Source organism: Eubalaena glacialis, chromosome 15, assembly GCF_028564815.1.
Source record: "Eubalaena glacialis isolate mEubGla1 chromosome 15, mEubGla1.1.hap2.+ XY, whole genome shotgun sequence".
Lineage (NCBI taxonomy): Eukaryota > Metazoa > Chordata > Mammalia > Artiodactyla > Balaenidae > Eubalaena > Eubalaena glacialis.
In genome coordinates, this window is record NC_083730.1 from 80,977,153 (window position 1) to 80,994,986 (window position 17,834).

Genomic DNA, 17,834 nt, shown 5'->3' on the forward strand with positions numbered 1-17,834 from the left:
CAAAGCCATGGGCAAACTTGACCTAAGTTTACAAGAGCCACAGCAGCAGCCACAGCATAAATCAGCAAGCCATTTCCCAGACGGGATAGTTGGGAGGTTTAGAAGGGAGCCACCACTGGCTTGGCTCTTCTGCGCCCCTCATATTACGCAGGTGTGACAGTTTTCATAGATTTAAAAAGTCCAAGGATAGTGTTCCTCTACCGCATCCTCAACTAAACTGCCCCTCAGTGTTATCATCTACTTACAGAGCTGCTCAGATAGACTAAATTTTATACAACTTCGTACCAGAGCATCCTCACCAGCATCAAAATCTTTACCTCACCAATCCAATTTACATCAAACATGTATGAAGTCTCCTCCCAAGAGACTGCAGTGCTCCCCATTCCCAACTAAAAAACAAACAAACAAAAAACAACCCATATAATTTAAGGCTGAAGACACCTTTTGCAACTAATCCCTTCTATCTTCATTACTTTGGATTCTTACTGTGCCCTAGTGGATGCTGTCCTACTGGATGCTGTCTCCTCTGGCCAAGTAAGTCCTATTATTTCCACCCTCTCCAAAATCTCTATAAGGCTAAGGTCTTTTGTAGGACTAGCCTCACCTGAAACATCCATTTGACTTTCAAACATTTAGTGTCTAATCCCACTCTCTAACCACACTAATAATAATAATAAATTTAAATTTAAAAGTTAAAGTCTTAATCCCTTCCCAGTCCTAAAAATATTAATAGATGAAATAATTAGTCTTAGGGTGAATATGTTTTTCTCTAGACATTTTCAATTAGATATATGCTTTCATTCACTTGTGTCTACAATGTCTGTAGTGTCTCTTCCTTTAATGCACATGCCCCTTAGGTCTAAAGGCTCATTTTTCTATTTCTTTTAAAGAATTGCACACTGTAGCAATTTAACAAAATGGGAATTTATTAATTACTCATTTCCAGCTCCTCTTATCACCTTATTTACCAAAGGACCCTCAATGTTGCAGGATCACATAACCATTTCTTCAACTAGGGCTATACTCTATCACCATTCTCTACTGAATATACTCATCATCTTGAAATCCTTGAACCACCACATCCAAGGACCTTGCTCCTTTGCCCTCTGATAATCACCTCTATTGGATCACAATACCGTAAGGCATTGAAAGCTACTAATTTACAAATATAATGTTACTGTTATCATATAATTCCAATTTTCTCCATGTTATTTTTACTGTACTTTTCCAAACTGAGTATCTTCACTCTAAACACCAACTCTTGGCAAATAAGAAGCTCTGAGCCAAGGCAATTTTACAGCTGTGTTATAAACTACCACGGGTGAACAGGATGACAATCCATTAGGAAAGCAGCACCAATGGACTACTCCAAAGAGCCATTATGTTTTACAAATATCAAATACCCACAGATTAAAGTCTCCCTAAGTAAGCATGGACCGGACAGAGCATAACAGCTTCAAGAGACCCATGTAATCTTCCATTGTGTGCAAAGCAATGATTTGCATTTTAGAGGGGGGAAAAAAAACCACAACAAAACCTTTCCATCAAAATCAGCTGTGTTTAATTTTTAAAACTTAAGAAAATTATAATTAAAGTATACTACCACACATAATGCCAATTTGACAGCATTATGGCAGACATTTTAAGTATTTCTTCAAAGCTACAAAAGCAAGATTTTCATAAGTCCCATATGTGGTGCAAATCACTGAAGCATTAATAAAAACTCTGGGTGATATGAACTGCACACATTTCCTGGATTTGTTTTAAAGCTTTTCAACCAAATGTTTTACTTTATTTAAATAGAGTTACATGAGAAGGATATGGTATATTATGAAAACTATACAAATTATAAAAACATAAGAGTTAATAGCCATTAAATCTGCAATATTAAAAATGCCAAATGAAGAAATTTCTGAAAAAACCTGCAGGTTTTTGTTTTCCAAAATCTATTCACAGCAAAGTGCTTTTCTATTAGTGAGGAGTGTGAGACAACCTAAACTTAAAATACAAAGTGTAACCTTTGACAAGTTCATTAGAAATACATACAAAATCCCATGAAATTGCAAAGACTGATGAAGAACAGTCTGAAATAGAGCATTATTTTTAAAAAGAGAAAGAGAGAGAAAGCAGGCACAAAGGGGTGGAGGGGGGGAGTCAAGTCAAATTAGCAGATTCTATAGAAGTAAAAAAACAAAATGGTATTTTATTATTCTGGTCATTTTGCCAAAAAGGGATAATTGATCATTAAGAAAACAGGAAGCACACTACCTTCTCAGAAAAGAGGAAAAATAACCATGATTGTATGATCTAAAACCATAAGACTTAGAAGGCCTACACACTTTCAGATACTGAAATTCTGACTCAGAAATCACAGGTGAAGAAAATACCGTAAGAAGCCAATATGGCTCAAAGGTTTCAAAAACATGTATAAATACACCGATAATTGTGTTTTAGAAACATATCTGTGTTTTTAGTAATATAAACAGCACCTGTTTGGAGTATAGGTTATTAGAAGAGAGAAGACCTCAATTAAGAGGTATGGTAGATTGTATCCTTTTCCCAAATATGTGCTATCCCTCCCTGTCCCATTGACATCAAGCTTGACCATGTGACTTTGGTACCTCCCACTGATGGATAGCACCTTCTCATCCACTTGACTTTAAGCTTGGTGGTAAATGTCTTGGTCAATGAAATATGAGCAGAGATGGCATGTACCACTTCTGAACAGAAGCTTCAATGAATGCACTATTATGTATTTTGCCATTGCTCTTTGCTCTTTATCAGGAATCTTTGACAGAGGGTGCCCCAACAGCATAATTCCTGCCTGGAGGTAAGAGGACATAGAGCAGTGCTGCAGTAAATGACTCACAATGGTCAAGCAGCATGAGCAAGAAATGAACCTCAACTGTCAAAAGACAGTAAGAGCTTTCAAGGTCTTTTGTTACTGCAGCATAACTGAGTCTAACCTGATTGATTAAAGAGGCCACTGCAATACTTTGTGAAACATTTATGAAGTTTTAAAGTAGGTCAGTGGCAATCAAAATGAAGAGAACTGAGCTGACTAGAGGAATATCTGGAAGGCTGGAGGAAAGGGGTGCGGATATATAGTAATAATATATAAGGATATATAGTAAGAACCACAAACAAGGAAAAATAAATAACTTAGGGGACGAAGATGGTAAACAGGCCACCCCATGGAAGTAGGATTAGATGAATTATATATGACCCCCAAAGAACAAAATCAAGGTAAAGAAAAGAAAACTACAGGGAGACAGACTTCTCAGCATAAGAAAGACTTTCTAACAGTGAGTATTCTCAGAAGATGAAAAGAACTTTGGAAAGTTCGGCTCACATAATCAGAAGTATTCAAGGAAAGGATGGAGGACCACATAAAAAGGATATTATATTTAGAATGGTATTCCAGAATTAGCTGGGTAAACAGACTAACTGACTTTTAATGTTGTGTCCAGCCTTGGAAATAGTAATATCAATACTTCTGTTAGCTAATAATAATAGGAGTTAACCATTTATTGAGCTCTCATAATGAGAAAGTTACTGTGCTGAGAAAAACAATCCTTCACCATTTTATAAGAAACTAAGTCAATCTTATCTAAATAGAAATGCAAAGACATAACAGAAAATTGCTGAGAATAAGATAGTAAACTGTATTTCAATAAATTTAGGTTGTAAACAGATAAGTAAGTTACAGCAAGTGCTCTAAGCTATGAGAAGAACAAAAGGGCAAGCATGTATTAGCCAACCCAGTTTCTGTTGACAATGAATAAAGAGAGCTAAAAACAATCATGTAAAATGCTTCCCTGTCTCATGAGTAGGGTAATTTTCATTCATAGAACATAGTTACTTAAAGTTTGATGAAAAGACATTATTTTAAAGGACAAAAGAACTATTAAAAATTTTCAAAAGAATCTCAACTCATCCATTCTAATAGTAGAAAGGGGGCCGAACAGCTTAATTATTCATTATTTTCTAAAAGAAACACTGTTTTGTTCCAAAATAAACTCTTATAGGAGGATTCAAATTAAAATATGCAAAATAATAATTTATGGGGAAAAGGAATTAATAATTATTGAAAATAGGTCAAGTATTATGTGGCAGGCATCATATACAACATCTAACAAAAACTCAAGATGCATAGTATCCTACATGCAATTTAAAGGGCATTAACTAAGACTTTGTGAGGTTAGGGCAACTGTCCAAATAACAGACCCTGAAATCAAACCAAGGCCCAACCCAAAGTTCTTCTGAACTATCTCAAGCTTTATTGCATGACATACTGCATATGACACAATTAACTTTCTTATAAAATAATAATTCAATCTGACCTAGACTGCAGTTTCTATCATAAATTCTGAATACATGAGCACAGAATAAACAAATCTTCTGCATTTCTCTTTTCTCCCAGTTTTTCTGCTCTTCTAATTTTCTTCCAACAAAGAAACATGCTACCATTTAAAACACAAAATACTAAAAAGAATACAATTCAATCACAAATTCATTAATATTTTTCTGAAAAGAATAAATTATGATATAAAAAACAACACAGTGAGCTACAATTTTTAAAAATATGTACTTTGTTCCATATACATTAAAAAATTATTGGGACTTCCCTCGTGGTGCAGTGGTTGAGAATCCGCCTGCCAATGCAGGGGACACGGGTTTGAGTCCAGGGAGATCCCACATGCTGCAGAGCAACTAAGCCCGTGTGCCACAACTACTGAGCCTGTGCTCTAGAGCCCACGAGCCACAACTACTGAAGCCCATGCACCTAGAGCCCGTGCTCCGCAACAAGAGAAGCCACCGCAACGAGAAGCCCCTGCTCGCCGCAACTAGAGAAAGCCTGCGCGCAGCAATGAAGACCCAACGCAGCCAAAAATAAAATTACTTAATTAATTAATTCTTAAAAATTATGTTAAAAGGACTGTGTTTAAAGGTACATTAATTACTATACAGATATAAGAGCTTTATTCTGGCACAGGATTATGGAAATAGTAAATTTTCCACATTTTCCTGAAGGGACTTTGTGTATACTTGTGTTTTGTTTTGTTTTGCAATGGGAGAAAGAACTGCCAAATATTTGGAATATTTAAGAGTACTCAACTCTTAAAATCAATGCTTCTAAAATATACTGCCTTAGTAACAGATAGCCTCTAGGTCTACTCCAAATCACAGAAGTAGGAACAAAAGTTCAGAATGAAAAATAGATAAATTTGGTGGGAAAGGTCTTTCTGAGTGACTTAAATTATGACAACTTATTAACTGTAACTTAAGAATCCTAAGCAGTGATATTGCAGTGATATTAACCTAGATAATAGCTTGGATAAGAAACCTAAAGGTACTAGAATGTCCTTCCAGTTTTGATCACCTAAAAGAACTATATATAAACTCAGGGAAGGAAGTACAAAGTTTTTCCCATAGAAATTCTTAAATAATCCATCCTTTCTCATCTATGCCTCCCCTTAAAACACCATCCAGAGCCTGGGACATATTGTTATGCCAGCAAGTAAGGAGGTGCTCAAACAATGATGAGGACAGGTCAAAAAACCACAGGAGCCCTCATGAAGGGGCTTCCCCCCGGCTGAATCTGCAAGAACTTAGGCATCAAATTAAATGATAGTGATAAATTATAATTCACTGAGTAGAACAGGAATCCCTCTTTTACAAATTTATATAGATAGAAAGATTAAGGGAGAGAGAGAAATACATAAATCCATGGCAGAAACTGAAAACCTTTTCCTTACAAAAGAATGCCAACTAATAAAAATAGAGGGAATGGTGACATTACAGTCATACAAGTAATAACTGATATAGACAAGGACCACCAATAAAAGCTTAACCAAGTGACTCAGAATTTCATAACAAATGGGATAATTACACAATCTCACTGGATCTGGCCACAAATTACTTATTAATTTCAAAGACAGAAATAACAAAGGTCATAGTTACTTATTAATCTACAGTGGAGAACCTTGGCAGAACACGACTCACGAGAGGGATCAATGTTAATAATCATCAATAATGAGAGGCTCAACCAATGGGCCTCCTCTTTCGATACACTGAGAAGGACACAACATAATTTCTATGGTACTCCTATTGAAAAAACATAAACTAAATCTAATCATGAGGAAACTATCTCAAATTGAGGTACATTATATAAAACACATGGCCTGAACTCATCCAAAATGTCAATGTTGAGAAAGAAAAAGAAAGGTTAAAGAACTCTTCTAGATTTAAAATGACATGAGAACTAAATATAATGCATCATTACAGACTAACCTTGGGGGAGGGAGGTTAAGCTAAAAGAACGTAACTGGGACAAATGGTAACATCTGAGTTGAACTACAGATTAGATAATGGCATTTTAGCAAGGTTTTATTTCCTAATTTTCATAATTGTACTGGGCTTATATGAGAGGATGTCCTTGCCCTTAGGAAATGTACACCTAAATACTTCGGAGTTACAGAAAAAGAATCTCAAGTGTGTAAATGACTCTCAGGCGTTTGAGGGAATAAATCTGAATGCACACACATGCACACACATGATTCACACTGGGTGCAAAAGCGGGGTGGGTGAGAGGGTGAGGAATCACACAAATTATAAAGCAAACTGGGCAAAAGAAAAACTGTTAGTGAAGCTGTGTGAAAGGATATATGGAGTACTTTGTGCCACTCTTAGAAATTCTCTAAGTTTGAAATTGTATCAATATAAAAAGAAAGAAAAGGTTTATATACATTTTTATAAAGTTGTATGTGAAAGTGTTTTCAGAATTACAGGAAACCCTCTGAGCATCTAGCATTATACTTGGGTGTGTCAAAACCACCGTGATGATATTCCTTCTCTTACCTTTCTAACAGATTGTGGATCGCTTTGAAGAGCAGCGTCCGACATTCGTAGGAAAGGCCATTTTCCCAGAGTCCTTCTTCCACAACTGAAAATAAAACAAAACAAAGCAAAACAAAAAAATGAACCAGTAAGCAGGGCATCCAAATAAAAATAAAAGAAACTTTAAAAATATTTTTCTAAAGCCAAGTTAATGAGCTAATTTAAGTAGATTAAATCGCACTGAAACACAGAAAAGAAGTTAAATACTTGCCCAAAGTCATAAAATACTTATGTACAGAAGGGAATAATGTGTTTTGATTTTAAAGTTATTGAAATATAGGCATGGTACAATCCCCCCCACATAAAGGTCTTACCAACCTGTCTCTTCAAAGTTTGAAATCATCCAAAATTCTCAAATTAATCTTTCTTCCTAATAAGTGCCACAAAGACTAATTTTGTTATTAAAGTTCTATTTAAAGTAACAAAATGTCACAAATTAATACAAAGGTTATCATGTATTTTAAGAGAGAAAACCAGGAAAAAATATCCAAAAATGACATTACACAAATTTCTTTAAATGTTTTGAAAGCAGTATATGAATAGGATTTTAAGGACATGATTTTAGGGAGAATGTCAGAAAATTAAATCTTAATATAACATCAAATTTATTTCCTGAACTCATGATTTCATTAATGTTTAACATTTTGGGAAGTACCATATTTGCCTTTGAAATATGTGGTAGCATTACTTAGAGCCACAAGTAACTCTAACACAAGAGAATCCAACAGACTAACAATGCCTCATGTATTCCTAACGTTCTTTTCATATGTAAAAATTATAAAATGCTCTAGAGAAGATAGCTAATTTTCTTCTAAACTATATTAGTTCATTTCAACATAGCAAAAAATTGAAAGGATGCAAACGACATTTGCAGAAGAAAATTTCCTCTGCCTTTTACTTGGTGTCTTGACAAAAGTACTCACCAGAGAAAATTTTGACAGAGAATTGAAACACATGTTAAATCCACAACGCATTTTTAATGCATTTACCACACCAACTGACATCTCAAAATGCATCTTTCCTTATTTTCCAATCAGAAAGAATTCAAAAAAGTGTACTTACATTTAAGGGTTTTCTCTACAGGACTTTTTTTAAATGATAAAACTGGATAAATATTTTTTTTCTTGGGATGTCAGATAACTCTTTATCTTCCTGACTATGTGGCTAATCATGACCTACCAAATTTTTCCAAATTAACCTCTGTCAGAGACATTTTATATTATTTATAACTAGAGAAATGGAAATAAAGTACAGCAAATAAGCAAACATTCCTGCTATCAATACATTATCTCTGTTCAGACAAAACATCCAAAATTTTTCTACAGTCCTCTAAAGGCATCATGAATCTCTATTTTCGCACATTTATCTTTGGGGGTAGAGCTTTCCTGAGTGAGAAAGCAAGCTAACATTTCAATAAAAGGAACATCCCATATTAATTTGCTTTTATTTCCTAATGTAAGCTAAAAATTCCTAAAACTTTATCAACATTCAAAGTCCAACTCTTCTGAATTACTCTTCAAATCAGTCACCAGTAAGTTTTTTCTACATATTAGTCTTTTGTGCCATAAAGAGTACTGGTGATGCAGTATTTAATGAAAAAAGTGTCCCATTCATCTTTCCAAGATTTTCTTCCAAGTTGGTGACACCTATTCTGCATATTAAAAAAAAAAACTTTTATAATTAAAACCTTCAAACATACTTTAATATAGAATAACAGGCCTCAAATAAATTCCTAAACCAAATTATCGACATCGTGTCATCTGCTTAACCACCCTGCTTTCTTTTTTCTTTTTGTTTTTCTTGATACATTCTGAGGCAAATCCTACTCCCAAGTACTTCATTATATATCAAATCAGAATCTAAACAAGGTCTATCAATTACCTCTCAAGTTATATCTCTTAAGTCTCCTTAATCTGCAACAACTCATCTCCTCTTTTCAAACAAGGCATTTATTTACTGAAGAAACCAGGTTAGTTGTTTTATAGAATACCTCACATTCTCATCTGATTGTTTCCTCATGATATTATTTTTTAATGTTGGCGCTACTTTGACCTTAACAGAAGATGTCAAAGGAAAGTTCTCAAACAACAGAGCTCTATTTCTTCCTCAAATGATCCTCAAATAATTTGTTAACTGAAATGTTGAAGGGTTATATAGCTGTCTAGACATGCAATGTGGAATACTAAACAAATGTGAGCATGCACAGGCAATGCCAATTACATCGCTGTCTTAAGATACCATTATGATTTTATCCTGACTTTAACAATTTTTAAAATAGGTCTTAGAAGTTTTTTCTTGAAAAAAAATCTTAAAAGAGCAATTACAAAACACCTACACCAAACATCGTACTTATGGTTAAAACCCTGAATATTTTCCCCTAATATCAAAAGCAAAGCAAGGATGTCTGCTCTTACCACTCTTATTCCACATTACAGTGGACGTCTCAGCCAGTACAAGAAAAAGAAGTACCAGGCATACTACCTGGAATGGAAGAAGTGAAATGATCTTTTTTTTGCAGATGACATGACTATTAGAAAGTCCTAAAGAATTAACAAAAAAAAAGCTACTAGAACTAAAACTGAGTTTAAGTCAGTTAAGGTCAACAGACACAAAACAATCATATTTCTATAAACTGTAATGAATAATTAGAAAATTTTAAAAATTTGAGTACCATTTATAATAGCACCAAAACCCATGAAATCCTTGGATCTAAATCTTACAGTTGGGAGACTTACACCAACTGATTTCCAGATTTACTATAAAGCTAGAATAAACAAAACAATATGGTACACTACAGAAAGGATAGATATACAGATCAACAGAACAGAATAGAGAGTCCAGATATAGACCCACAAATATATGGTCAACTGATTTTCAACACAGCTTGCAAAGGCAATACAGTGGAGAAAGAACAGTCTTTTCAACAAATGGTGCTGGATTTAATGAACATCTCAATGTAAAAAAATCAGCCTCAAACCCTACCTCACACCATATAGAAAACCTCAAAATGGATCAGAAAACAAAATGCAAAACCTGAAACTATAAAACTGTGAAAATATAGGAGAAACCTTTTATAAGCTTAGGTTAATCGAAGACTTCAAAGATACGACACCAAAAGCATGATCCATAAATAAAAACTGTTAAAAAGAGCTTCATCAGTATGAAGAACTCAGTTCCTTAAAAAGCACGCAAAAGTTACATTAAGCTATGGAGAAGATAAGCCACAGATGGGGGAAAAGCAGTTACAAATCACATATCTGACAAGGACTTGTATTCAGAAGATGCTATTCTTGAAAAAAAGCCCTAAACACCACAAATAAAAAAAAAATTTTTTAGAGAATGGACAAAAGATTTGAACAGATACTTCACCAAAGAAGATACATGAATGGCAAATAAAAACATGAAAATATGCTCAAAACATCACTAGTCATTAAGGAAATGCAAATTAAAATCACAGTAAGATAACACCCATTAGAATGGCTTAAAAGAAAAACTGAAAATACTAAGTGCTAGTGAGCATACAGAGTAACTAGAATTGTCCTAAACTGCTAACGGAAATGCAAAATTAGTACAGTCACTGTGGAAAAGTTGAGTTTGGCAATTTTTCTAAAGTTAAACATACACTTTACATACAGCCCAGCGATATCCTTCCTAAGTATATATTCAAGTAGAATAAGAACTTAGGTTCACATGAAAAACTGCAGCAAATGTTTTTACTTGGTTTTTTTTTCCCCCCATAATTGACAAAAACTGGAAACAGTTGTCTCTCAACTGGGGAAAGGACAAACAGTGGAAAATCCATATAACGGGATACTATTCAGAAATAAAAGGAACTACTGATACTCAAAACATGAATGAATGTCATTATGCTAAGTGAAAAAAGCCATACTCTAAAGACCACATGCTATATGATTTCATGCACATAACATTCCTGCAAAGGTAAACGAGGTAATGTAAACTGCTCAATGGTTTCCAGGGATGGGGGTGGTTGGAGGAGGGCTGATAACAAAGGGACATGAGAAATTGGGGCAAGGGGTGGATGGGGGTTGGGGGGGGCAGCTTCTGGATTATGCTTACACTGATTTTTTGAAATACATTTTTAGTGCTAAAAATGAGAACAGGGTGTGAATTAAAAGGACTCCTATTCTAAATATGTATTCTAAACATAATTGTTTTTACCCAAAGGTTTGGTGTCTATTTGGTTAGCCTCCACTCATAAATTATTAAAAGCAAAAAGCAAAAAAACAGTTTAAGCAAAAAGAGACCGCAGACCCGACCACAGTGTTCCTCCCCAACAACACAATATACTGTTATTTATATTATGTACTTTATGTTAATTACTATAAATAATACAAATAGAACAAAGTAATTCAGGAAAATATTTTTGTTTTTTAAATATTAAAAATTAATTTGAAAAAGGACTTTTATTAATATTATTAAATAATTAATTAAATTCTTATATCTCCCTCATATAGTATTACAAAGTTTAGGAACCAATGTAATAGAAAACAGGGAAGAAAGTAATTACATGAAGTAAAACAGATCCCACTACATTAAGCTCTTGTTTAAGAAAAGTATACTAAAGGTGAAAAAAATAGAAAATTATGAATTATCCTGTAAGTTAACCAGTAAAATTTTAAATAAGTCAGTAGAGGTAATTAAAAAGGATACAGTGTTTGGACTTCATATAAACATTTAAATTTCATAAGTTACATATTTTATTAAAGATTTGAAAGCAGTCAGTAATTTACTAGAAGTCAGCAACTGTGATCCAAGATTAACCACTCTAATAAATACTATTATTTAAGCGATGGATTTAAGGATAATGCATTAACATGCTAACCCTTTTAATTTACTATCTATATATAGCAAATAAACTTGTGGAAAGGAACATAAGTCAGACCATACTTTATTTCTTATCTATTTCACATAAAAAATTTCCAGAAATACAAGAGTGATGTATATTTCAATGAATCTCTAAAATTCCAAAATAAGTTAAATCTAGAATGACATTTTTGGAGTCTAATAATAGATATTTGGCCGATAATCACTGTCCAACAGTTCTTGGCTGTGTTATACTTCAAGCACCAGGACAGAAATTAGGAATGCTCTCAAAAATCAAATAGAGACTTTGAAAACCACTGTGAGGCAAAATTACTTTAAATACTTTGCAGAACTGCTACCGAATGTTGAAAGTCTTTTATTTTAAAATAATAAGAAGAAAGTAAAATAACTTAAACAGTCAAGGTTAGTTTTCTACCCAGAAAACAATCTTTCTCATTTTATGAGGCTTTATGTACCAAGTGTGAACCAAGCACTACAAATAAATGGAGGGGAGGGGGAGTGCTACTTTCCACCACAACGCTATGAGACAGAGTAAAGGACACAAAACATTCACTTTTGCCACTTTTGCCACTCAGTACCTGACTTCTTCCCATCACTGCAAATTGCCTATTTCATGAGTTCTGGTTGGGGACGAAGATGGTCAGTCACCCTTAACAGGAGTTGAAAATGCTGATTCTCCTACAATATGGACAAGGATATATATCTTAACTACTAGATGCTCCGGCACCATACTTTGACCATGGATCTAGGGACTCAAAAGGGAGTGGATGGAGATCTTTCTGTCAGCACTAAAAACAGAGGCTACAAGATCAAGTTTCCTGAGGTTAAAGTAGCAGAGGTACTGTAGCATCCAGTGCTTGGTGGTGATAGCACCAGTTTCTCATCAGACCAACCTGGAGCACTGATCCTAAAAGTGAATACTCAGTATTCTTTTAACCAACTCCTTTTCTTAGTTTACGACTAAGAACAATGACCAATAGTTTATTCTTATCTCTATTTTATAAATGAAAAAACTAAGGCTTAAAAATCTTAAACTTGCCCAAGGTCACATAATATATTCAAAAATCTAGTTTAAATGTATCTATACTCAGCAGCTAACGGGATCAAATGCATTTTATATCTACTTTTATAAATAGTAAATATACAAATTATTCCATTAATTAAACTCCTCAGGGGAAGCAATTTCTTTTCATAACTGCACTGACTAGGACATTTCATATATTCATAAACCCGTTTTGAACTGACTTGTTATATGTGCACACACTTTTCAAATTTCATTGGAATTAGCTTCAATCTAAAATCTCCTTATATTCAGTAAAGAGGATTAGTAGCAAAGATGGAATTCAAATCCAACTTTTCTGACTAATGCCCATGCTCTTTCCATTACACCACTTCTCCATAAGGCTTGTGTTGTTAAACTACCCCACCCCCCTTTTATTCTTAGGACTGACTAGAAAGGCAACCTTCAACACTTAAATTTCCCCTTGGATTCACAATTTGCACCTTAAATTATTGTTTTCTAAATAGCTGCAAAGTAACCTTTTCAAAGGTTAAACAAAACTGAAATCACAGAAACAGGTTTTTAAACTAATTTATCTGATACATCCTCCTTCCAAAGTAAAATTTAAACCAACACTTCATTTGCTTCATATTGAGATTTTTCAGAAAGTATCCTATTTGGGGTGGGGGGGGTGGGGGGGGGAGTCAGGGCGTAGCTGGTCTAGGTTGTTTCTATAAATGACATGAGGCGCATTTACTACTTAATTCTCTATCTCCCTTCCAATGTGGACAGAGAAGAAAAGCAACTGCCAAGAAGTTTTACAAGAAGGCCAGCAGGTGCAGGGCCCTATCCTTATGAAACCTACAATCTCCCCAGGGCATAACTGTCTTCATCTTTAAAAGAAAAGAAAAGAAAAGAAAAGAAAAGAAAAAAAAAAAACTCTTTCTAATTCTTTTGATCTTTCAAGTTTCAACTTAAATGTTTATCAACTCCTTAAGATTATAAATTAGCAAGAAGACTATCTCTATAGTGTATACTTAGGTATAATGGAAAATTTTTTCTAAAACTTTGTTAATAGTCTCAGGAAATAAAAGCACCAAGAGAAGTAAAATGAATGTACAATAAATGACTGGCAAAACTCAACCAAAATAAATTCCTAAATTAAAACTTTCTCTTGATGTTATGTGGTCAATTATAGCCAGAGTGAAACTGAAAAATAAAACTAAGTACTACCACAGCTGCCTACTTAAAAAGAAAAACTATTTTGGCACTAAAGTTACCTCACTTAAATTGCAAAAGCTATAATCAGAATTTGTTTAAATGGCTCTTATTTAACCTTTTTTAATACAGTAATCCTCATAATCAAATATTTAAACTGCAAAAGTATTATATAAATGTTTTCTTTTAGCAGAGAGACAGTGTTTTAGAAAGGAAAATTTAAATAGCAGTCTAATTACTGCTTAGTTCCCAAATAATTTTTCAAAATCATCACAAACTGTAATACAACTTCTTTCAACTTTGCGAAACATGGCTCCTTGCAGAACTAATAAGCTTCTCTGAAAGAAAAATCATATAAAAGGTTCAGGAAAAAAAAGTCAATATGGCAAAATATCAAAGCAGCATATACTTCAATGATTTTGTGTTTCCCAGCAGAGATCATGGAAAGATATCTTTTCCAATTCGACAAATGAAACTGACATACTTTACTTGAAGGGGAAAAAAATGGGAAGAGGGAGAGTGGAATAGGGTAGGGAGGAGCATAAAGATTGTGAAACCTTCAAGAAATTCAAGCTCATGGTTTTAGAATTCAGGTCACCATGCCTTACACAGTTTAAAAGTAGAATTACTTTCAAAGAATACATATTTCCTCTGAGCTATGATACATATTTCCTTTTAATGTATCATATTGCAGCAACAGCTGAAATGAACGTCTAGACATCAAAAACACTTCTTGCTCCCACCTACTGCTTTTTTACCTCAGGCATCAAAACTAATGAAACCTATTATCCAGAACATTGAGTTCAGTAACCACATCGGCCATTGCAAATACTGGAGGGGGGAGGGACACTTTCAGGGATGGCACTCCTTATTCAGCCATTAAAATTACTGAAAATCAAATTGTACTCCAAACTCCAGAAACACAAATAGATTAAAGCAAGGCACATGAAACGAGGAGATTATTTGCCAGTTAGATTTCAGTGACAAAATGCTAAAGATACTGCAGCTCTGAATCCAGGATTTATAATTTTCCCACTGCCTTTGTGTCCAACCTTTATCTGCAATATATAAAGCCCACTAGTTTTGTTTTTTTTTAAGTATTAAATCTACTACCTAGGAATTGTACTAAGCAAATATTATAATAACATTTATCAATTTATCATTTATCCATTTAATTTTAAGGGTTGCAACAAATGAAATATTTTAAAGATAAATATATAGAGATTTTTGAAGTGTCTGCTTTCTTTTCTTTTAATTGGGGTATAGTTGATATACAGTGTCTTCTTAAAACTGACTTACAAAAAAATTGAGTAACAAAGTAGCATAATGCTATCTTAATTCTGAAATACAGCATTATACCCATAAAAAATCCAATTACATAACAACACTATTGATTGATCACAGTTACGTTGCCATCGACTGCCTTGTAAAATCTATATTTGAAGTCATTAATAACTAAATGGACTGACTTATTACTTAATTCAAATTCAACCCACTTAGAGTTCTGATTTCCTTGATTTGCTTGTGGATGTAGAATATTTGGTATCAGTTAACAAATCTATGTTGAAATGGATTTTAACTATCCCAATGTCAATTCATCAATCAAATAAGAATTAGAGATAGAAGATATATATATCAAAATGCTCCATTTGTTTTGACCTATTTGCCACTTTAAATGATTATGAACGTTGACAATATTCATCAGACAGAAGCACCGTTGTAATTCAAAATTTTAACAGTATAATGTCTAACTAAGAAATCTCTAACAGCATGAGTTCTCTGCCAGTTGCAGGATAACCAGAATTTTAATGACGGTTTCTACACAGCACTGTAGCAGTTGAGACATGACCCAAGTTAGCATTTCAATGGATCACAGGACTCCATGTAAAGCCACTAAACTTTAAATTGAAGGAGACCATAAAACTAAATTTCTAGATAAATTGAACAAGACCTTCAAAAGACAACTGCTACAGAAAACAGTCAGGCTGCAGTGTTACTTTAATAGTCACACAGTGAAAAAGAAATCTTGCACAATGGCTGTTACTGACTTCTAAGAACTAAACTTGCCCCTATTTGCTACTCTTTCCAAAGATTTTTAAGTAGTTATTACTTTTTACCCTTTCAAGCTATTAATATGCTCTTAATTTTGTTAATAATACACGTAAACGAATAAAGGCCTAGAGGGACAGCCATCAAAATTAACAGTTATCTTTGGTTGCTGGAATAATTATTATTTTCTTCTTTACCTCTTTGTGTACGTTACGAGATTTTCTTCAATGAACATGTTCCTTTAAAAAGATACATCATATTTGAAATAGATTTTTTAAAATAAGGCTACTATTATTTATTAAACAGCCACATGCTTTTAAAAAAATAATGCTCTGTGTTCATAAATTACAAGAAAGATCAACATTCTTAGGACAGGAATCACCACAGGAGAAAATTAAATTTTGAAAGAGGAGGAAAACCAGATATGTGATTCAGGTAGAACGTTTATATTTAAATCCGTCAACACTGCAAAACAAACATTTTATAAACTTCCTCTAAGACAATGACTTCAATCAAGATGACTCAACTACTGATTTCAAGATTGGCACAATTGAGCAGTAAAAATTAAAAATACTTCCTTCCACTCTTCAGACACAACCTGATTTGAAACACAACACACACACACTCACACACCAGACTGCTACTAAAATTCTGACAGAGCAAGTCCCCAGATTGCCTTTTCCACTAAAGCTCAAACAGTTGTCTGTCACTGCTCTTACAGTGAGTAATCCTTGCAGCTGTAACTGTTTGAAATGCAGCTGTCTCGTTGGCATTCTCTCCCCACCCCCACTCATCCAGCATTTCTGTTCTTGCTACAATAATCTTACAGAGCATTTTACAGGAGGCTTAGCCCTGGCTGAGGGCACTCTACGGCATGACCGAGAGAACATGGAAACACGATTCATTAGACACGCCTGGAGTGATAACAATGGTGCTGCTTCTTGCTGCCTTTCATTTCGTACATCAGGCTGAGACTAATGCATTCTCGTTACACAACAAGCACATTTATAGACAGGAAAAAACTGTAATCACCTTTGATTAAGAGACAGCATATTTTTCCTATATGAGCCGCCAGCCATACTGACAGAGTAATTATTTTTTAACTGACAGGTTAAAATAGCAAATGTAGCAAAAATAACATCTGCCTGAGGGGGAGGGGAAGGGGAGGGGCTGGGAGGGGGAGGGGCTGGGGAGGGGAGGGGAAGGGAAGGGAGGGGAGGGGCTGGGGAGGGGAGATGACTACTATGAAGACTTCGTACACAGAGGTTTCTTAGACCAGGCTCAGTGTCATATCCTTGAGACCTGGTGGGTACCTTGGCTTATATTTAAGCTACACAGTCTATGACAAATAGAACAGGCCCTTATCAAGCAATCTCATTCTATACACCTAATTCTTTACAGGTAAAAATTACAGAGTTTCTTTGGTCACTTCATGTGTAATTAGTACTGACCTCCCTCTTTCCACTTCTTTCACCATAGGACTACAGAATTCAACAGTAGTATTAATCCTCTTCTCTTTTTCCATTATTCTACTTTTACTACAAAATAATTTATCCTCTTTTACATAAAATGCTAGGTCAAAACAGAAAACCTGCTTCCTATTTAAAGTAAAATAGCAAAAAATGTAATTTTGATTAAAAACAGGAATATAGAATAATTATTTTATATCACCCAGCTTCCTCAATCACTGTACCCAACAAAGGTTTGAATTATAAATTTAAAAGACCTAATTTAAACTGAAAAAAGTCATAAGCCACATTATACTGACAACATGTAAAGTCAATTTTCTTACAGGATTTTTCTTACTTCTCCATATACCCAT

The 17,834-nt window shown here is 34.2% G+C and overlaps 1 protein-coding gene across 2 annotated transcripts in view; it reads right to left on the reverse strand.

Annotated features, from left to right (window-relative positions):
* Positions 1 to 17,834, reverse strand: part of MED13L (mediator complex subunit 13L) — a 287,061-nt gene that overhangs the window by 127,841 nt on the left and 141,386 nt on the right. For both annotated transcript variants that reach the window (XM_061170487.1, XM_061170486.1), the window contains exon 3: positions 6,862 to 6,946. In XM_061170487.1, coding sequence (XP_061026470.1) covers positions 6,862 to 6,946 — 85 coding nt within the window. The remainder of the gene's footprint in view (positions 1 to 6,861; positions 6,947 to 17,834) is intronic.